General features: G+C 52.7%; 3 protein-coding genes across 3 annotated transcripts; 2 read left to right on the forward strand and 1 right to left on the reverse strand.

Moving 5' to 3' along the window:
• Positions 1 to 1858: 1858 nt before the first annotated feature.
• J4E84_005886 (uncharacterized protein) lies at positions 1859 to 3281 on the forward strand (the record flags this gene model as incomplete). Its single annotated transcript, XM_049388478.1, has 3 exons — positions 1859 to 1927; positions 1975 to 2524; positions 2572 to 3281. 3 exons carry the CDS (start codon positions 1859 to 1861, stop codon positions 3279 to 3281), a joined length of 1329 nt encoding a protein of 442 aa, XP_049244023.1.
• A 4266-nt stretch (positions 3282 to 7547) lies between these two features.
• J4E84_005887 (uncharacterized protein) lies at positions 7548 to 17219 on the forward strand (the record flags this gene model as incomplete). The annotated part of the gene is made up of 6 exons (XM_049388479.1): positions 7548 to 9642; positions 9748 to 9980; positions 10186 to 11481; positions 12655 to 14042; positions 14098 to 14311; positions 14376 to 17219. 6 exons carry the CDS (start codon positions 7548 to 7550, stop codon positions 17217 to 17219), a joined length of 8070 nt encoding a protein of 2689 aa, XP_049244024.1.
• A 685-nt stretch (positions 17220 to 17904) lies between these two features.
• J4E84_005888 (uncharacterized protein) lies at positions 17905 to 18786 on the reverse strand (the record flags this gene model as incomplete). Its single annotated transcript, XM_049388480.1, has 3 exons — positions 17905 to 18269; positions 18317 to 18461; positions 18526 to 18786. The coding sequence occupies 3 exons, from the start codon at positions 18784 to 18786 to the stop codon at positions 17905 to 17907; spliced, it is 771 nt and encodes a 256-aa protein (XP_049244025.1).
• Between the last annotated feature and the right edge of the window lie 4043 nt (positions 18787 to 22829).

Raw genomic sequence — 22829 nt, forward strand, 5'->3', positions numbered from 1 at the left:
GCACTAGGGTTGAATCAATAATTTCGCGGCTTACTTTGCAGCACTAAATCGCCTTGTGCATCGTTTGCCTTGGCTGAGGCACCAAGACGGAATCACCATCATCGTCTCGTCATGATCCAATTTTCTAGAACGAGAAGTGGCTTCCGATGACTTGTGGCTGAACGCCGGGAGAAAAAAATGGAACCGACCGAGGGGCCAACATTGAGTACGGCCAACACGTTCACCATGGCAAGGGCTTTCGTTGGGTAATTGTGTAGAGATGATGCTTTTTGAAGGTACTGAAAAGAACAGTTAGTATGACTAACGATCGTGTGTGATCAGTGCGCACTGGCGAGTGGTAGTAGATTCCGCGCTCGCCTAGACAATCGATACACTCCCGGCATGGTGGCGAGCGAGGAGACGACCCCAAAGCGTGCGCTGGAGAAAAGAATTTGGAACAGGCCGGGAGCGGTGTGCTGGGAGTGACCGTTACACCAGAGTAGATGCGGTGCGCCGTGCCCTCAAGCAAGGACGTGCCCCGCTCCCATCCAGGTCTGTGAGATACCATCATGGTGGAGAAGCGAAAACCCATCTGGTGGATCGATGCGTGAGATGAACCTTGAAGAGTGCCAAGCAGCGACGAATAGCGGAAGGCCTTGGGCAAGAAAGTGGGAAGACCGTCTCATCCAACGACCGCGGCATGCCAAAGCCGCCATCCGCCCGCCCCAAAATTGGAAGCCCACTTAGCAATGTGTGTAGTGGCTGAAGACGCTTCTGTTGTGTGTGAAGGCGATCGTGCGGTGCAGTTGTGACGACAGCCTCGTGTTTCAGAGGCAAGGGAATGGCAAGACGGTCGCATCCGACTCAGAACGGAAGATCACTCAACCTGAGGAATAATACGAGTTGATATCGAGCTGGTGTTTCCGAAACACTCGGAGCAGTCCATAGAGGGAAATTCGTCATCCTCGCTAGCCGTCCACAAGCGCGCACACCCCTGGGGCCTTCCCTTTTAGCTTACCAGCATCGCTCGGATTCATCGTGGTTCCCAGCGGCTGACTTCCGCCATCAACGTCGACGATATTCTTACATCGATATAGACTTTCTGTCCTCATGTTACACCTACCCGGGCCTCAAACACGTGCGGCGTCGCGGCTCGCGATGGGCTCGCGATGCTCCTGGCGCCGCCCGAGAGGTTAGGGCTTGACTCTGCTTCGTATAGCTCCACATACCGTGGCCGATCATCACTCAAACATTCAACGTGCCACATCGTCGCTTGCTCTAGTCTTTGCTATTTCAGTCTACATCCCGCACCGTGTCGCGAGACCCCTGCAAGCGCCCCTGCCTAACTTAGCGCTCGAGCAGGGTAGCGCCTGCCCTAGACAACCCAGCCAACTTTTCACCACCGTGTGCCGTCCACGGGTTGTTTCTCAGCGGGTCCGAGAGTTGAGCTGATCTCGCTGCATGCAATATAATAAATCCTTTCCCAACCTGTCTCTCGCTCCCTGTGCCTTCCGCCCCCGACTCGCTCCCCGTACCCATCTGCGTGAATGACAGGTCTGATTCACTAGTGCCATCCACTCGTCTTGCTCGACGTTACACACTCGTTTTTACCACGCCATCAGTCCAAGGGTCCGGTCTTAAAACCCCCGCGTCGTACCCCAATCTCGTGCCTGAGACTCCTGTCGCTCGCTCGCTCCTCTTTGTTCGGATCCATCTATCGATACCAATCTAATCAGGAACCCCCCATTCGCTACTGCCCTACCCGTCCGCACCTTCCTCCCCGACAGGTGTCACTCACAGTGTGCCTGCCTGCATCTCATCTCCGCCCCACCTGCTATTCTTACCTTGATCTCGACATCACTCCTACTCCACCGCAAACATGGGCTTCGGATCCTCCGACGGCAATGAGTTCTTCCAAAGCTGGGCCTTATGGCAGAAGATGACTTTCGTAAGGACTTCAACCAACCGCTGACTCCGCCTGCTAACGCCGTACAGGTACTGGCCTGCGGAATTGTACTCACCATCTTCTTGGGCCTGCTCAAGCTATGGTACGACAAGAACAAGGTCCGCAAGTACAGCAAAGTGGACAAAGGCAAACGCGCAGCCACTCCGGAAATGCTCGAGGCGCAGCCAGTAACCCAGGTCACTGAGGAGACCAAAGATGAGATTCCATTCGGCATCCGCGCAATCCAGAGCGGTATTGAGGTCGACGGTGTCTGGATCTCGCGTACCAACACCCCCGTTGGCAGTAGCCGTGCTTCCATCGTCAGCGAAGCCCCTCCATACGCTTCGCAGTCACAGCTCTCACTGCCCCGGCCAGTCGCCCAAGGTTCCAGCCGCAACAGCTCGCGCGGTCCCAGTTCTTTCGACCGCGCCGTCTCCGCCGAGCCCGTCTCAACCCAGGACTCCCGATCATCTTCTCCTGCTCGTCCCCACAACCATGAGGGCCCCCGCTGCAGCAACTGCAACCACCACGTCTCTCGCAACAGCGCTCTCAACGCCCTGGAATCTCCCTACGCTACCCGCAACTCTGGCGCTACTTCTCGTGAGTATCAGCATGCGCAATAAATTGAACTATGCTAACTACCTTAGCTCCCCTCGGCCAACATGGACAGTCTGCAAGCAACTCCAGCCGCCGCACCAGTGACGAGTCCGACTACATGGCAGCGGGCCAAGACGTCCGCACCTACGAGTCCGCATACTTCAGGCCCAACCAACCCATCGACCCCAAGACCGACCTCGAACTCCTCCGCAGCCATCGCCTCTCCCACGTCGCCGAGACTGGACAGCTCACTCCTCGAGTGCGCAAGCCAGGTAATAGCGGAGAGTGGGCCAGCGTGGCGGACAACCAAGTGTCCTCGGTCAATGGTGTTAACTATTTCATGCCTCAGAAGTCACCTTCTCCTCCGCTAGCTACTGTCGCCGACCAAGCTGAAGACGTTTCTGCCGGACCGAGTCACGATGGCAACGCAGCGAACCAGGCAAGGCAAGCGGTTCCCCTGACCGAGTCTTACGCGCCCAACGCTCCCTACTACCCCGACACCTACGAACCCCGTGGCCCTCACCACCAATACAGCTACGATCAGGTGCCGTACGAGGTCAACACCGAGCAGAACCAGGATCGCGATGACCACGTCCTGCGCTCCGTCAACTCTGGCTTCCAGGTCCTGAAGCCAGGCACATTCCAGCCACCCACCCCTGAGGAGGTTGAGCTTGCCGAGCGGAGAACATCGAAGAAGCTCCAGAAGAAGAGGAGGACATCCGGTGATTCGCGGAAATCAGCCTTTACCGAACAAGTCTAATTTTTCATTACGATAATGATAATTTCGCTACGGCTTCCACCTTGATCGCCTTCTCCCGCGTTCACGTCCTACCACCACTACGGGCGGGCACCAACTGCATTGATGTTTTTACAGCGTTTAATTTTGTATCATCTGGCAACATCTGGGGCTTCTTCTGGGCAGCATTCTGGCACTGGGTACTTTGCATGTACGGTTTTGGAGCATGGACGGGCCCACCTACTGTTGTTTTTTCTTAATTCACTCTCTCCGCCGCAACAGGTTGCTTGGCATACCAGGAATGCGAGCGGCGTTGTAGTATCCATCATCATAATCGGGGCGTTATAGACACAAAATGGGCACACCTAACGATCGACACGTAGCATGAGTACCAGGGATTACGGGCTCATTGCATAGCATATAGTAGAATCACGAACTTCTTCTCTAATCCATCCTTCTCAAATTTGACATGGTCTTTGCGGCGTGGAGGTCGATCTGACGGGAGTGACTCGCTTGACTACTCTACTTACAACAGACTACGGCTATAATGGCCCAAGACGACGAAGGATTAGAGTTCTCACCCCCCTGAACGCCAGTGGCTTGAATTGGCGAGGCACGGTAAGAAGCCAAGTCTTCAGTTGCCGTCCGTCGTCAGCAAAGCGGCACGCCACTCAGCTGAAGGATGTGTGCTGACATCAAGAAACTAGGCAAGTAAGCCACGCCCGACGTCACATGTCGGTGATTGGGCGGAATGCAACGGGGCAAAACAGAATCTGCAGCAGGCAGAGAAGAAGAAAACCAAGTCTTACTTACATGAATGAATGGATGTGTGTACGTGTATGCATAGGGCTGGAAGGCTGTCTCGGTAATGGCAGCCTGGACGGCATGTACATGAAGCTACTGGGTACGCGGGTTGTCAAGCCGCGGGAACTTGGGTAGCCGGTTAGCCTTTAGTTGTTGAATTCCTGCTCCTACTGTGCGGTGAACATAGGCCAGTTTGTGTGAACGCATGTTTACTTGTTTTCGCTTAGTGTAATTTGATGGGGTTCGACTGGAGGATGTGAACGGGGATAGGAGAGCGTTACGTCTCACGTTACGAGAAAAACGCGTGGTTCGGAAGGAATATGGAGAATGAGTTTTACAGGTTTCGCTCTCTACCTTCCGATGACAAGTGAGGGCGTCGAAGTACTGTACGATCTCGCAATCCATCGCCAGAAGAACGCAACCAGGTTCCTGGACCGGCAAAATCGGCTCCTACCTACCGTCTGCCGTGCCCCGACCCGTGTCCCTGTTTTCCTCCTTCCTTCTTTTCTCGCGTAATTGCCTTGTTGAGTGGCGTTTTGGTTTAGTAGGTCTTGGTACATTTCCCATTTTTCTACTCCGTCTTGTTTTTTTTGCAAACGTGCGTTCTTCGCCTTCGGCCCGATTCTCATCTCATCTCTTTGATGAGGAGAGAGAAGGGAAGATGAGGGGGCTCGAGCGGGATGCGGAGATTGGGGAATCTTGTAGCTTGGGGAAGTAATTACTTGGATACGGGTATCGTGATAGAGAGAGGAGCGGTTCGAGAAACGGTCTCTTCCCACCCTGCCGATTTCACATGTCTAGCCAATTCACATATTCTCATGGATCACAAACTAGCGCAATGTAGACATTTCCAATACCTCGGCTTCCACATTCTAGAACGCGCTTCCCTTGCTGAACACACATGCTGTATGCAAGGCGTAAAGTCTTTGACCGGTGAGATACAAACTGTCGCCATTTTCCAACAACACATCCATCGCCGCGCGCTACGCCGTTACTGCCTAGCTAAGGAACCCAGACACCTAAATTAGAAACGTCGAGCCGTGTGGCGTGCATACATGCTGCGGGAGGCTTTCTCACGGTCTCTGGCGCAATCGATAGGGCGTTGGGTTAGCGAGGAGGCGGCAGCGGGGTTGAGTCGCGCCTTCCTATCCGCTGGTCGCGCCTGCCCAATAACCTGCTTTGCGGTGCAGCGTCCAGAGAAGCCTCATCGTCATTCACGACAACGACTTTTTGAGTTGTTTTCCCCCTTACGCTGCGAATTCGCCTAGTACCCTGACATCGCGAGCATGGGTATACGTGGATTACGAGGTGTAAGAGGCGGGGCGTTGTGATGCGTTGGCCATGTACACAGGCGAGGCATCCAGGGGACAAGGGCGTAAGTACTGGTTCTAAGAGGTGTGATTGACGGTGACAAGTCACCGTCACTGTCGCACGGAATCGGTTTCAGATGCGTTGGTGCAGGATCTGTGTGCCAATCGTTGTCTTGTCTCTGTAGATGAGTCTTGGGATTTGATCGGTACGGTCTACCGTACACCGGGTCGTTGTTCCTTGATCTTGGTTGCGACTTTACACCTACTGCAGCTGCCCTGTTTTTGACCTGTCGATCAAAAGGTACAGATCCGCCCAGAGGCCTTCTAGATGCGATCGTCCGTTGTTCTTACCGAGTGCGCTGTTGTGCGTCCGAGGCGGATTGTCAGCATTGCAAGTGTGCGTATATTGTGTATGAGAGAGTTTTTCCGCGAATCTGGGGAGATGACGGCTACGGTATGCAGTATGAAGCCAAAAAGCAGTACGTCTGGCGGTGGCGAATCGTAGAGCAGGTTTCAAGAGTTGAGTTTGGTGGAGAGGCGAAGGTTGACGGATGACGGCTGAGATGCATAGCAACTCAAGGTTTGCATGACTGAGGAGGTGAACAAGACGCTCTGATTCTAGCGCATCGTTTGTAGTGCTAGCGGGTATCGAAGATAATGAGGGGTTTGACGAGAAGACCTTATTGCTCCGTAGTAAGAGATGGATAGGTATATGTGTCGCTTCTGGTCACGTGATATGACCTCGGGAGGGGACATTGGAAGAATTCAACCGAAAAATGTGAGAAGCCTACGTTACATTGAGATGTTGTTAATGTTCAATTTCATGACGATGTAGACTGCAGCATACCTTATTACGGTGGTTAGCCTTTGCTTGTATGAGGTTGGAACCAATCGTGATGTCGATGATCGGTTAGCGCGCGGATGCCAGGGCTGGCGACGTTTGGAGGCTCAATCCGAGGTTACTTTTGACGACACATCCACCCTTCGCTCTTCGCATGCGAGCATCCATCCTGTTCATCTCGATACTGACGTTCCATCATCACTGCACGCATCAATTCCATGACAATGTCAACGAGGCACAGCAGACACGTCCTGCGCGGCCCAGCTTCGCCGCAACGCGTGACGTCATGGCCTTGCGCGGGCACACGTCTTTCAGATGATAGCCACAGACAAGAGAAGGATGCAAGCCATGTTATCAATTCATCGACCGAGAGCGATGCAGTACACCAAGATCTTGAGCTTATTGGAAGTGAGACATGCCATCTACATAGATTTGCGGGCTGACACGAGTACCAAAATACGGGACACTTGGACGACAAAGTCTACGTCAACGTACAACACCCATGATACCCCTACTTGTTTGGATCGATATGGCCGTCATTTGCGAGATTTTTGGTCGCTGTCCGCGTTGTCGTCGCGTCATCTGGAGTGCTACTAACCACCTGGGCGGTCAGTGTAGGCGGATATTGCATGGAATCACAAACGACATGGGGCTTCCACACCTTCGAGTATATCTTCCTATCGAAGCTAAGTTACTGGAGCTGTTAAAACCACTCAGAGATCCAGGTATTGTCTTGGCTGTGTCAAGCGGTGGGCTGTTCATCTCCACGGCGTGCCTGGGTGAGGATTTATAGACTACAACTGGGAGGCGATCCGGTGAAGGTGAACTCATAACAGCCTCGCTGGTCTGGAAGAATATGCGCGATTTTGAGCTGGTGATGACGCATATGTTGCGGCGGTGGGCAGTCGGCGCTCGCGCAGTGAACGAAGACCAGCGTTTGCCTAATTTTGTACACAACAACAACAACGCGCACGACAGAATTTCTCCTCCTTCTAGTACGCGCCTCTTGAACGCGCTGCAGAGTTTTCAGCGGCTGCCTTCTCGCTCTTCTTGCCCTACCACCGCAATCGCTACAACAGCGACACGTTTGACGCGCATCACGTTGGTCGCAATTGTTACGACATCGCTGCTATCTTACAGCAGTAATTGAACGAACACTCAGTTCCTCAATATACGCTCACATTAGTTGGAATCTCAAGGTACATCGCGAATTTCCAGCTCAGTTGCGATGGGCGCTGTGCAATACAGTCGAACATTGCGCTTTGCTTCGGGCGCGACACTGTTTGCTGACTAGTCGACTACAGAACACAGTCGCTGAGCGTGTATACCTACGCCATGGTGTCGGCGGCGGCTACGGCCTATGCCGTCAACCACGTTGTTCTTCCGCCCAAGCTACCGCAAAAAGACGACCGTAACGTTGCGCACGAAGTGGCCTTGTTCGAGATTGCTACTCACGCTCTGGAATCTCTGAAGCTCCACGTCGATATTGAACATGTCGGGTCTGTGATCGCTGCCAAAGCGACAGTCGATAACCTTCGAGCCACTCGCGATCAGAATGGCAACACCAGCCAGCTTCAGTTACAAACCCTTCTCGCCCAAGCGACGAACAGCGGAGCTCTCGGTGCCTTGCCGATAGAAGTCAAGGAACAGAACGCAGGTATACTTATCAGTCGTTCTTCAAGCCATGTGAACTTCGAGTTCTTTGAATTGTCTCCAAAGAACGACGCGGCAATGAGCTCAGGACGACTCGTGCGGACGTTTCCAGGCCACGCATCAAAGATACCGATTGCCGGCATCGACCCAGATCTGATCGAATCGATATCAAGGACCATAGCTACGATGACGACCCAAACAGCTCCAGGCTTTCAGCCACAAATTACCAAGAACAAGAAAGCCATGGACGAACAACGCGATACCTCGAGTCCTGGTCTCGTGACCGATTTTCTCATGAACATCGTCACTGCTCTCGGCGAACCGATGGATGTGCACCGTATCACCAAAAACACTCGCGAGGAGGTCCTCTGGGATAACTGCTTGTCCCCATGGCGGCGATCTCCGCTGTGGCTCTTACTACGTGTATCGCTACAGCTTGTCCTCACTCGCAAGTCATCCGACACACGCGATGCTGATAGTCTGTACAAAGCTTTCATGGTCTTCTTGCTAGCACGCATTCTCGATTTGGTCAAGATATACTGGGAGGATATGGGCAGCGAGACCGTTCATCTCGTCTTGGCGAAATTGACCCGACGACTGCGCAAGGTCGAGCTACTCAAGCAGGATCAATGTCTGCGGCAAGACTGGGCGGTGCAGGTCCATGACAGCATGTCAAACGCCCACGAGTTCATCAAGAAGCATTGGCAAAACAGGATCGAAAATTCTCAGGCCTATATCGACGTCAACTCCATCGCCAGTCTAAAGCCTAAGTCCGATGTCGACCTCGACCTGTCGGGATTGGACGCATTCTTGTCCAGTATAAAGTCACGGAAGCGAGAAGCCTCACTGTCTGCATTCACGCCTGCCTCTAAGCATTCTGCACTCAGATCCGCGGAGCTTCCAAAGTGTGAGTATCTTTCGAATTCCGGTGAAGGCTTACACTTCCGTTTGTGCACCTTCGAGGAATGGGTCAAACACCACCTTATCGACTGGGCTAAGACCCATCTTCGCGATCGGGAGGCTTGTGGAGGATTGCGCAGCATCATGGTATCCTATCATAACACCGCTACTAGTGTGTACGCTGGCACACCTATCGGCATGTCCATAATGTACCTCACGGTCGCCGAGCTATGGGTTGCATGCGACACAATCGCATGCTCGATCTACCCTATGCTACCAGAGTACGACCCCGAGATCGATCTGACAGAGTTCCAATGCCTTGTGCTTCCCCTGAAGGGCCATCTGCAACGTCTCTGGGGTGTCGAGTGTTACGTCAAATCACGACGTCACGCAGCAACAGAGGGGAGGCCTTCCGTCTACCGAAAGTTCGGGGATATCTCATCATTCGCTGTAAGATACTTCGAACTATGCAAGCCCATGCAGACTACGTTGTCGAAGCTTGAGGCCGATGCGGCTATCAAGCGAAGGCAGAAGTGTGGAGAGCTGGCGAGTCTCCAACGCGAATACCGACAGTGCATGGACCGTTACAACAGCCTTGAGTGCGAAACCGAGGAATTTGTTTACAACACTTATCACGGCTACACAGAAGAGAGGCACTCCGGACGATGCCGGAAATGCGCCGCGAGGACCAGGGCAGACGGCCTGAAGATTGAGATTTATGAGTGGCCTATCTCATCTGAAGCATCCAAAGCAAAAGCAACTATATTTGAGTTACTGGTGCCTGGGTCCTACGGCAACTGGCGCGACGCGTCAGCGTACTTCATCACCACGGTTCTCGGCTACAAGGACGCGAAGCCACAGGTGCCGGTATATTCAGGTACGCTTGACAAACACCATGGCATTAGTCACCTCTCTTCTCGGTATTCTGGACGGCGCATTGTTCCCCTTTCGGGAGCGAAGAGCCACACTACTACTCATCGAGATGTGAAGAAAGCGGTAGCTTTGCTAAAAGAAGACGATGTCTGCTTGGACAGCGCTTTACAATACGCCTACTACGATACCTCCAGCGGCTGTTTCACCACCGACACATTAGGATGCACATCGGAAGTCCTCAAGAAGTGCATGTACCCGATGCTGAAGCGCTCGAAGGCCCTTCAACCCTTCATGTCTCGACCGCCCGCGTCTCCAGACGGCTGTCACCCCAACAATGTCATTGTAAGTCCCAGGCGTGCCTTTTTTTATGTTATTCTTATTATTGCCTACCTGTAGCGTACTCTGGAGCTATTCGCATACGTTTCGTTGCTGGTTCGTCAGCGCATAGCACAGCGAATACCTCTAGGATACGGTATGGTGAGGGCATCATTCATAATTTCACCAATCCTCCATGCGATATGACAAATCTCACTAACACTTTGGACAGGCCGGGTTGTCTGATTGCCCACTACATCTTTCGATTGATGAGTACAAGGCTCTAGGGACGCTATCCTTGGGGCACAACATCATCTACTCAAACGTCCTTGCTCAGCTCGCAATTCCATCGGTCGACTGGACGAAAATCGAGACGCAATGCATGATTCTCCAGGCTGTACAGCAGACAGGCCCGCCAGGTCAGGGAAGCGAGCGATCATGTCACTCCATTCTTACCGAGTCGGCCTTTGGACATGCTATGCTTGAGCAACTGGAGAGTAACCTGGGTCGCATCCAAATGAACTGGGAGTCATTCCGGGCGGCGGCTACATTCTCGTTGCTCGCTCGGCGAGTACTGAGCTTGACATATGCCTTGGACGTTCGATATCGCGCGTTCCGTTACCTTGAGAGCTTACGCAGCGCCTGTTCGGGATGGCTACGGCGGTTGAAGCAGAGGGTGGCTGCCTCAACAGATGACGGCCAGCGCACAGACCTTTGCAGCCGCGCTACGGAAATAGCGCTGTTGTGTACCTCGACCTATGACGTTGAAGAGGCTGACTTCGGAACTGTTCTTCGGAATGAATCGGCAATTTCTATACTGCTTCAATCGACGACCGTGGTACACGAGCATCATGCGACCGCGCAATCCGAGTTTCCTGAGCTGTTTAGCATCACGCTAGAGTCGTGGAGGTCACTCATGGTCCGCATCTTCCCGAAGTTACGGAGCGCAATCCTCGCCGACGGCAGTGGTCTCTCTGATGCTGTCAAAACCAGCTGGGCCGCCTTCGAGATCTCTTCAGGCAACTCCTGGAGTACACTCAACAGGGACCAGCCACAGTGGCTGTGTACGATTTCGGGCTCCCTTCCCGTACACTTCAACTTACTCACGGGGGAGCTACTCGTGAATGGTCTTCCTCTTGCCCATCTTCCCGTTGAGTATACCCAGCATGCGATGTATGCGCCACTTTTCCGCAAATCAGCCCTAGAAGTGATGCCAACAAATGAAGCCGGACTCAGGTTCTCTGCCAAATCTCTGCATCTCGGATACAAGCTTCATTTTGGCATAAACGGGGGCGATATGCTACTGTGTGCCATCGGACATGGCAAGAGGCTCGACTTGCTCCCTTCACGTCTGTTTCGGGATCTGATACCTGAGTCCTTGGTGACGCATGCTGTACACATGTACGATTCACACGCTCAAGAGGTCTTGTTTCGACCGTTGTATTCTCCATGGTCAACTGAAGACGACGATACACGATGGCGTCTTGTACGACACGGAACGTCATGGCGGCTAGTCAACAAGGACAAGGTGATGATTAATGTTCGCAGCCGCACCGCTCGTACCATTTCGAAGATGTTGGCACCACTCGAGAAACCGCTACATATGCATATGCGTCTTCTCGGCCCAGACTATACGTGCGCTGAGATCGAGCTACCGAGGCTTCAGATTTCGTTCGAATTCGACGAGAATAGTGAATGTTTGCGCTCTTGCCAGTTTCGCGGTATGTTCGTCGACCCTGATCAGACGATTGGTGCACTCGTAGGAGTGCAGAGCCGACTGATGTTGAGATCTGCGGAAGGTCGGCGGAGCATTCTCATTCCGGACGGCTCGTTCCAAATCGTCAAGGCGTCTCAAGTGCAATACCCTTCAGTCGCAATCGCAGAGAGCTCTGCATCTCGAACTCGTGCGTACCATATCGACGAAACTCTTGGTCAGATTACTGGCGACGGAAGTCTGCGCAGTCGTCTCCTACTGTGCTACCTGCACGCCCTAACCTCTCACTGCCTACCCGACCCTCTGACTGGATATACTGGAAGTGAATCCGCTATTTCAATTCTCGAGTCTGCAGCGGTAAGGTCGAGCACTCTTCTCACACCAGAGGAAATCGATCTACTACTTCGTATAGCGGGTCTCTCAGCTGCGAGGACCTTCTATCCGGAGTATTTGAAAGTGATGCAAAGCACGAAGTGGGACGTGAGCCTTCCCTCGCTCTCACAACACGCTTCCTTCAGACTCCTTGTATCTGACCTACTGCGGCAAGCTGCTAAGATGCGAGTGTTTCACCCAGACGAATACAAGGTCTTCGACATGATCGGTCAAGCCCAAAAGAAGTTGATGTCTTCTTCAAACACTCTTTTGGATCAGCGGGCTGCAGCTCGAACCGCTTCGTATCAGGTGGCCGGTTTTGGCGCAGAGCTTTTTACCTCTTTACGTGACGTTCAGTATGCCGCCCGCGACACCCACCGAACTTCTCAGAGAGGTCGAAATGCCCTCATTACAGCTAAAATGACTCTGCGAGATCAGTTCTCCCTTCACAGCCCTATACCGAACCTAAAAGGCGGGCTTCTCCGGAAGCACTTCAGCAGCAATACAGTAAACGGAGCATCGAGATCTTTTGACCTCAGAAGTCTGGGGTACGATTCGAAGTGGTTGTTATCGGCATCGAAGCACATGCAACAGCATTGGTGCTCTCTACAACAGAGTCTGGCTGCCTCAGCAGTTGACTGCAACCGATACGACTTGGCAACGTGGCTCGGCACCATCTCCTTCAACGACACAGCCGATGTCGATGCTATCCAAGCTTTTGCTTCATTTTACAGGCTACAGGACTTCTCAGCAGTACAACCACCAGCCCTTGGTTCATTCCAGCTAGGTGAAGGGCATGAGTATCATGAGGCAACGATCCGAGCCATCCTCCAGAACAGGTCCAAATCGTTTGATACGTCTGAAGAAGCGAGACTACCAAGACAAGGCGCAGAAACCAAGCGACAGCATCACACGAGGATACTGCTTCTATTCGAGACCCGGCAGAACAATGCAATCCAGAAGTTCATAAGCGATCTGCAATCACAATGGCCAGTTCGGAGTCCTACTGTGCCATCCGCGGATGAGTACAGCACCTATCTCAACGTCACGACAGCAATGACAACGGTACGGTCCAAGTTCCAGCATTGGTTCAATAATCGTCTATTCATGCAGTACCTTCATAATCTATCGACGATTATGGCGCGACAGGCTACGTCAAGCGTGGTTGTATCGCCTTACCTTCTTACGTTGCCGCCGATTAAGAACTCCCGTCTTAACGATGATATACGTCATTACAGCATGACGGACATTTTCGCTACCACTCCGCCTCCAGCCTCCGGCCTCATCGCTCCCTGTGAGCCCAAGGTGACGATCGTGGGGAAACACACGCCTAAAAAGCAAGTCCAGGTGAAGGATAAGCTTGGTGATCTCTGTGCCAAACTCATGATGTACGCCAACTCAACATCTGAGCGACGATATGTCGAGGATCTACAGTCAAGTTGCTCGGCGCTCGACTCGCACAACGACAACACGCACGAAGAACTGCTTCCAAACGCCCAACCCCTGCTTGAAGGATATCTCAGTAGCTGCCAGGCCCACTTTGGGAATTTCCAATTCGCATTGAACGGCCTACTTAGCCGTCAGGTCGCTTACGCAATGCAGCTGTCACCACGGATCTGTACCAAATTCTGGCTTAGTCAACTGCACAAAGACCGGTTTGACACTTTATCGCCTTCCTGGAAAGAAACCATAATCCAGTATGCACTCGCCGTCACGAGTTTGCAACGCGCTCAGAGACTGGTCCGCCTATCCGACAAGCCGATCGATCTCGTGGAGGAGCTTGGCCATGTCGGTCATCAGAACTGGGATGTGAATGAGTTCCCTGAGACTCTTCTCATCGAGGCTGAGAGCGGTATTCTTGTTAGGAAAGAGCAGGAGTATATTGCAAGCCAGATGCGATCGCCGAAGGATGGGGATAACATCGTGCTGCAGTTGCTCATGGGCGGTGGCAAGTCCACGACCATTCTTCCTATCCTTGGTGCTTTCCATGGCAACAAAGAGAAGTAAGATTATCTTATCTCCAACAACCGGAATGTACATACTAACATCAGCATCTAGGCTTGTTCGAGTAGTCGTCGCCAAACCCCAAAGCCAACAAATGCTACATATGCTTGTCGCCAAGCTAGGGGGGTTATTGAACCGAAAGGTGTACCAGATGCCCTTCTCGCGCAACATCCGACTGAGCGCTCAAGATGCCAACACCATTCGAGAGATTTACGAAGAGTGCGTTCGCGAGCGCGGTGTATTGCTGATACAACCAGAGCACATCCTGGTAAGTCCTCGCTGTACTAAGTGCATATGAGAAATATACTGACTTCGTACCTCTACCTCTGCAGTCTTTCAAGTTGATGGCAATCGAATGTGTTCTCACCAACCAGTTAGCAACCGCGCAATCGATGCTGGCAACACAGAAATGGTTCGATGAAGTGTCATGCGACTGCATCGATGAGAGCGACGAGAACTTCTCAACCAAATTTGAGCTCATCTACACGATGGGCAACCAGAGCTCGGTCGAATACGCGCCGGAGCGATGGCTGATCATTCAGGATATTCTGGCGCTCCTTCCCAATCTGGCCAAGCAGGTCAAAGAGGACTACCCTGACGCGGTTGACATCCAGGGTGATGGCGATGGGCGGTACCCCAGGATCAGATTCCTGCGATCTGATGCTGCTGATCTGATTCTGCGTCTGCTTGCGACCCGAGTCGTTGAGTCCGGCGTAGGAAGTCCATCTCGTTCGCAGTCTTCCGTCATGCAAGCAGCGATACTGCGTTACATCTCGGTGAAAGATCTTGAAACACATGAGATTCACACAGTCGAAAAGAGCAAATTCTGGACTGCTACCACCAAACCCTCACTCCTTCTCCTCCGCGGGCTGTTCGCAGGAGGCGTGCTAAAATTCATCTTTTCGATGAAGCGATCACGTGTCAACTTTGGTCTCGACAAGCTCCGCACCCCAAGCACGCGTCTGGCTGTTCCCTTCCGCAGCAAGGATTCTCCTTCACCTAGGAGCGAGTATGCTCATCCCGATGTCATCATCATCCTCACGTTGTTGTCTTGGTACTACGAGGGGCTGTCAGACGACGACCTCTTTGACACGCTCACGCATGTAGTCCATTCCGATCAATCGGTTATCCACTACGACGAGTTCGTCCACACAGCGTGTTCAGGCCTACCGAAGGCGTTTAGACAGCTTACTGGCGTCAGTCTACGTGACCGTCATCAGTGTATCATGGAGGTCTTCCCTTATCTGCGGTATTCCAAGAAGGCTGTTGATTATTACCTCTCGTATTTGGTCTTTCCAAAAGAGCTGAAGCAATTCCCCCTGAAATTGAGCGCGAGTGGATGGGATTTAGCCACTCCAAAGCCGAATCCTACAACCGGTTTCTCCGGCACGAACGACACCATGCATCTACTGCCATTAAACATGCATCACCTCGATTTACCTAGTCAGCAACACACCAACGCTCGGGTTCTGTCGTATCTGTTGATGGACGAGACTTCTGTCGCGAATTTACCTGCCCGCACGATTGGTTGTACGGATAGGGATGGTCAGCACCTCCTTGCTTTCATCGAGCGGCTGAGTCCCGACATTAGAGTTTTCCTGGACTGTGGTGCTTCGATCCTTGAAATGAACAACCGAGAGGTGGCTGAGACCTGGCTGAAGCTGCGAGACGACGACGTTCTAGCGGTAATCTACTTCGAGAACGAAGAGCTGTCCGTGCTCGACCGTACATCCAAGGTTGAGTCCTTTCAGACCTCTCCGTACGCGAAGATGTTGGATTCGTGCATCGTCTATCTGGACGAGAGCCATACACGCGGAACAGACATACCCGGGCTGCCACGACACTATCGAGCGGCACTGACGCTGGGTAGCCAGCTGACTAAGGATCGCCTTACGCAGGCCGCTATGCGCCTGAGAAAGCTTGGGAATGGCCAGTCAGTGTGCTTCGTTGTACCAGGAGAGATTCAAACGAAAATTTGGGAGCAAAATGGCAAGCCAACTGGTACTACGATCGAGGTCCATGATGTGTTGGCGTGGGCGATAGGCGAGACTTGGTCAGACCTAAGACGGACGCTTCCACTCTGGGCCGTGCAAGGGAACCGTTTCGAGAGTCACAGGCATTTATTGGTGGACGGTGCTGCCACGACTAAGAGACAAGCAAAGGCTTTCCTTGAGAAAGAAGCTGCAAGTCTGGAGACTCGTTACATGCCACGCAAAGTAGACAAGGATGGCTCCGCGCACATTGCCCGTTGGGACATGTCCAACCAGAGCGTCAGCAAGATCGTATCGCGATGTCGCGACTTCGAAGCCATGGGCTTTGGCTCAGCTGCGCTATCAGAGGAGCAGGAACGCGAACTCGCCCCGGAGATCGAAGAGGAGCGCCAAATCGAGCGCCCATCGCGCCTGAAGGCTCATCCACACAACTTGCACCAAGACCTCAAGCGCCTCGTCGACACAGGAAAAATTGACATTGGTTCAAAAGCATGGAAACCGGCCTTCAAAGGCCTCGACGACACGATCGCTGGCAGGCTCACGGATTTGAGTAAGTTCCCGGACGACTTGTTGGTCACAAGGGACTTCATCCGCACTGTGGAAGTACCTCTGGGATCAACTCGTGCATCTTTCAAATCCGACTCGTATCAGCGCCCTGTGCAGTTCATCTTGTCGGTGCCAAGTCGGCATCGCCCTGGAGTTATCAGCAACCTGATTATCATCAGTCCCTGGGAAGCAAACCAGTTGCTACCTCAACTTCGTCAGTCAAAGACAATTAGCCTGCACATCTTTGCGCCACGTTCAAACGTCAGTTATGCGTCACTCGACGAGCTCACACTATACACCGTCGGTCGTGTCTTTTCGCCTGGTTCCGTCCCGCGCAGCTTGACGATTCAGCTGAACCTGTTTGCCGGGAGCCTGTATCTGCGGTCGTTGTCGGAGTACACCAAAGTCTGCGATCATCTTGGTCTTCTCACGGGTACTGCGAAGGACGGCCAGCAAGTCTATGCTGACGGCTTTATTGATCCACCCTCCGGTATCTGGGGTTTGAAGAAGTCTCCTGTTCCCTTCTTGCGAGCGTTGCTTTTGAGGATTCGGCGCGGAGGAGAGGGTGTGGAGAAGACGCACATGGGTAAGGTGCTAGACGGCGTCAGACTAGAGGAGAGCGATTTCGCGGAGGAGTAGTTGGCTATTTTGACGGTTGGTGACGATCTAGAGACGAAGATTGGATGAGAGAAGAGGGAGAAGGCATGTTACACGAAGAGGTGGTAATGACGTCGGCACAGCTCTACACTGCGGTTAAAAGTACTGTCGATATGTCAACAAGTAGTGGATATAATGCACCTTTGTGGTATGATCTCTTCGCAAGTGCTCATTCTTCGAGGTGTCGCGTGTCGCGTGTCGCGTGTCGCGTGTCGCCCCATTGGGATTAGCGCCCGCCCACGTCATCAGCATCAGGGGCCGGGGAGGCTAGAATTCTTGCCGTTTGCTGCATACACGCCATTAAATCCTAGCAACTAGACAGGCCTCAAGGTTATGTATGCGTCTACCTTGGTGATGCTTTTAACTACATCTTCGTAGAGCGCGACACGAATCACATCCTCCCTTACGGTATTGCGCGCGGTTCACGCCTTCCGGAATCCACACCACACCCATACGATCAGGATCACTTGTCATCAAGATATTCGTAAAGCAACCTTCTCGATTCGCGCAACTCTATGTCGCCAATATATACAAGAAAGAAGTCAATGTATGTACAATGCTTCCAGAGCGAGCACAATGGATGCACTGCATCCCCACCATCCAATGAAATTCACCGATGCCCGCCGATTCTTCCTCCACATGTTGTTCAAGTCTTGTTCGAGGCAGCCTAGCAAGAAGAGAGAGGCTCCTTGTAGATGCAGGAGTCGGAGGGGCCCTCGGAAACGCTCTCTGGCTCGCTGCCAGAAGCAACACCCTTGAACTCCTCGCAGATGACCTTGACGGAGCTGGCGCAGTTGGTAGCGTCGATGGTGGCGGAGTCTCCGAAGTTAGGGTTGATGCCAGCAAGGAGCTTGCCGTTGGAGGCCTTGACGTTCTTCATGATGACGTGGCGCTCGGCGGACTGCTTGCAGTTACCGCAGGAGCGGTATAGCTTGCCGAAGGTGTCAACGGTGAAGCCGTCGATAGTGACAGTTCCAGCGCCGTTCTGCTGAATGACCTTATCTTCAGCGCCGGTAGCTCCTCCACCAATCACTAGAAGGCGTTAGTTCAGTCCGGAAGTATGTACAAACACCTCTTACCAGTTGCGTCACCATCTTTCTTGAGAGAAAGCGCGTCCTCGCAGACAGCAGCCCACCAAACGTTCTCGATGGTGCAGCTGCCCTCGCAGTGGACACCCTCGATCTGGTCCTCTCCGATAATCGCGTTCTTCAAAGTAGCGCCATCCTGCAGAGGTGGAAGTACGAAGTCAGTATATGTCTCACATGCACTTCCTACAGCCGTGACATACCTTTAGGATAAAGACCGCGTCAGAATCTCCGCCTTCGGCTTGGCCAGTGCAAGACACGCCACGACCATAGGTCTTAAGACCACCGTCAAAGGTGCCAGTGATCTCCATGGCTTCCTTGAGCGTCTGGGAGCCCTTGGAGGCCGGGATAGGCAAGCTCGCCCGCTTGTTCACGTTGAAGAAGTTCATGGGAGAAGGCTTGCTGGGACCGGCGGAGACGGCGACGGCGAAAGCCACGATGGCAGCAGCGACGGAGGCCTTCATGTTGATAGTTGAAAAGGTTGGAGTTGGAAAAGCTGGAGAGCTGGAAGCTTGTTGGAATGAAGAGAAGGACGTTGGGTTCGGCTAGCGAATGTAATGCGTCGAGCAAAGGATTGAAAGAAGATGAGAAAGCTGAAAGACTGTAAAAGACTGTTGTTGGCTCGATGGTGAGTACGGATTTTTGGGTGCGTCTCCCGCTGCATCTTATACCATCCACGGATCTGTTCCGACATCTTCTGAATGCCTGCCGTCGGGACAACTGCGGAAACTTGCAGGTTTGGCGAAATCGCATATAGATTGAACCCACACGGCTCCGCCTACCCTCGTGGGCTTTGTGCTTGGCGATTATGCTCATCTGTTTGAAACAGTCCTTGGATTCGCGAATCGTGATCCGCGCGGTCTCTACCCGTTTCGCCTTTTACGCCAAGAGCGATGCGTTTCAAAGAGGTGACCTGGAAGTTCCTCCAATGGGAGGTGTTTGTGCGCACAGCATGGAGAACAGCGTAGGCGTGGAAGCTAAGCCTAATCTGCAGCATGTCAAGTGTTTTTGGTTGGAAGAAGGTTGCGGATACAGCTGTCATGTCCAGAAATCCCGTGTTCTACACCCAAAGCAAGTAGTAACGGCTGCGACATACGTTGTGTCCTCGCAACGCTCACACAGATCGATGGCAGGAGACCACGATGGTACATCTGGTGAAGTTGCGGGCGGGCATGTCCCAGCGCGAAAACATTGCACTTGAGTGGTGGAAGAAACAACCCAACACCACAATGGAGTCACAGCGCTTCTGGTTGTGATCGTCGCCATCACAGTTCTTAGTATATTGAAGTTGCAAACGTGCACCAGCACAAAGAGATCGGTGCCATCGAGCCGCCTCACCAAACACGACCCCGTTCTTCACAGACCACGTCAGGCTTCGCGGAACTTTTGGTAGCGTGGTTCGAGATCCGCTTGGCATTCCCCACTACCTGGTGAAGCAAGGGGCGGGAAGCTTGTGTATCGACAGGAACAGCAAGGCTGCAGACAACCCACTGACTCAAAGTATCCACATTATGTCGTAGACATCGAATTTTCAGATATCTGGCTGCATATCTGTAACAAACATGCTGGATTGTTCAGTAAACATCGACAACCCGACGAAGGCAGCCGCCTGCCACAGCGCACCAGGACGCAGACATCACACCAGACACCGAAATGAGAGTGACATGCATGAATCAATCCTCCACGCGGCATTTTCGTACAACGCTCAGCGGTCAAGCGTTTTTTTTCTTTTGGTGAAACATACCCAGCTCCGAAGTTGACCCAGTCCAGACACCCTTCGCCATCTGACACCACCATCAACAGCACGAACGGCCTGACGTCGCAGGTCTCCACGCGCTCGTTCATCTCAGGAAACATTGCCTTTGTCGTAGGAACGCATGCGACGGCTCTGAAATTCAATCGTAGTGCGTCCTCCTGCGAGCAATGACGGCAACGCTGTACGGCAGGCAACCCGCACTCTCCCTGAACGAGATCACGGAGTGGTACGTAAGCAGATCGGTGGTGCGTGCTTGCGGCTGGGGCCGTGGCTGTGGAGGCGTTGGCGCCACACTCTAATTGTAGCTTTATCGTAACGCTGCTGCGCACGTTCCAAGCTACTTCAGTTTACATACAACTTTCTGCCTCGAGCGACGAAGACGCCTGACATTTGACGCCTCCAGACGATCTTCATTGATAGCAGCAGCAGAACACCAAAGACGGTTTGGGATTTCTCACCTCATCGCTACGCTATCCGTCCGTGCGCTGGCTAGCGTTGGCTAGCGCCTACCCGCGATATACAACTTTTCGGTTGTCGCTCTTTTGCTCTGCACCGCAAACTTCCCAGTTCAACGCACACCTAGTGTGCAAGCCGACCCTCGGTAGCTGGAGATTTGCGGTCCTTGCGCAGGTCAAGTATACCTGCACCCTATCTCTACGTCGAGATATACACCCGTTAGCCATTGCTCTTAAGTGAGCAGGGCCGACAAACCAACCTCTACTCCTCCGGCATAGTTGCCTCTGGTGACTATACAGGTCGTTTAGTCGTTGTTACTATATCTAAGGTCACCTTAGTTATAGTCTTTCTTCTTCATCCTTGCGCAGGTCAAGTTTACCTGCACCTCAGCAGCTCCTAGCGGAGACGTCGAGGCCCCGTTAGCCATTGCTCTTAAGTGAGCACGGTGAACAAGCGACCACTACTCATCCGATTTAGTTGCCTCCGGTGACTATCTCGGGAGTTTAGGCATTGCTACTATATCTATGGTCTCCTTAGTTTATAGCATTTCTTCTTCCAGATGTCTTTCGAGACAAGCTACAGCGCCCTTCTCTCCTCAACAATGGAGCAAGATTCCGGACTCTTCGATGATACGCGGCCGCAGGCGTGCAACACCTGAGACTTGGGTCACATATTGTGACTCTAGCGATTGGTAGGCAGTGGCGTATCCTCTCCACACTGTTGAGAGCGCTACAGTATGTCGACTATAGTTATTCAATCTGGACGACGGGAGTTTCATCCCTCGAAGAGACAGAATACAGCTGAACCTCTACTTCCAGCGGCACGAGTCGCTCACGACTCCCGCAATACACAACCATCTCGTACGCAAACGCACTTTTGCGATCCGAGACTTTAAGGTGGGCGTGGCAGCCACATAATCGCCGTATCTACCCGATGTCACATATTAAGATCTATGTCGTCGCCGGGTAGTTATTACTTCTACCCTACATTACCTATTAAGGTCAATGTCGTCGTCAGGCAGTTGTCCACATCGTCGTTTCTCCTGTCATTCCATCAATTGCCAGGGCAAGCTGACTACAAACAAAAGTGAACAGGGTCCAGGATTCGTCGCAACGAGCCACCATCATGAGCTACCGCCCAGCTCACCTCTCCTCTCCAAGCCAACACGGCCTCGCCCACCCTCTCAAGCCCCAGGCTCAAAGTCACTCTCCAGCGGCCCTCCACAAACCCCCGTCAGACAAACAACAGCCGCCTGATACGTCATACTCCCCGTACTCGTACAGTCCTTCTTCAGCTGCGCGCTTCCATAATAGCAATTACCGACCGCCGCATTCGGATACGAGACGGTATCAATCAGCACCCCATAGTCGACCGAATGGTCACTATCCGCGTCATTCGTCGCCGCTCCGCAGTCGCCAGTAAAACTGCCTGCAGACCTGATAATGCGCATGGTAGAGGGACAACCGGGAATTTCCAAGTCGCAGAAATCGTTGTTTTTCTAGTCGTTAAATCTGCCGGTGCCGGTGGAGGTGCCGGCGAAACAGAAGTCGTTGGTTCCGAAGCCGTTTTCTTGGCCTTCGATGCCTGGGGGTAAGTGTTAGATCGCTGGGGGGTCGGGGAGGGTAGGCTAGAAGGTTACCTGCGCTGTTCTACGTCCCGATGATGTGCAGTTGGCCTGAAGTTGAGAAGGTGCCGCCGAGTTCGGAGCCGGCGTATTTTCCTATGATGAAGTCGACGTAGGTGGAGGTGGTGAAGAGGCCCAAGAGGGGAATGAGAGTCAACCGTGGAGTCTTCATGATGGGTATAGGAAGTAAGGTCTTGAGGTTGGATGACGGTGTGGCAGAGAGTGTTGAAAGTGCTCTTTGATGCGGATGTCTTCTCTTTTCTTGTACAATGGATGTCTACTTATATATCTCTTTCTTCCCACCGGCTCTTACCGTCGTGATGTAGGTCATCGCGATCGATCGTCTGGCAACTCTTCATTCTATCGTTCCATATATGCCCGTGCGATGCGCGTTAGCTGTATGTTCCATCATTACTGTCAATAGCCTTGGCATGGAGTTGCAACAAGCACCCTAAGGCCAACGCTTATTCAATTCGGTATCGGAAGAATGCATTCGGCTCCACCTCCAACAACAGTACGTAGTGGTAGTGGATACAATGAGCACCGAAGGCCCGTGATCAACACTCATTGAATATCTCACCTTTGATTTCGAAGATATTTAGCCTAATAACTGTATCAGACAACTTTCCTGATGAGCTTTTAGCTCGGTCGAGAGACTTCTGCGAAAGACT

This window comes from Alternaria hordeiaustralica (assembly GCF_023758085.1).
Source record: "Alternaria hordeiaustralica strain BMP 2776 chromosome Unknown scaffold_10, whole genome shotgun sequence".
Classification (NCBI taxonomy): Eukaryota; Fungi; Ascomycota; class Dothideomycetes; order Pleosporales; family Pleosporaceae; genus Alternaria; species Alternaria hordeiaustralica.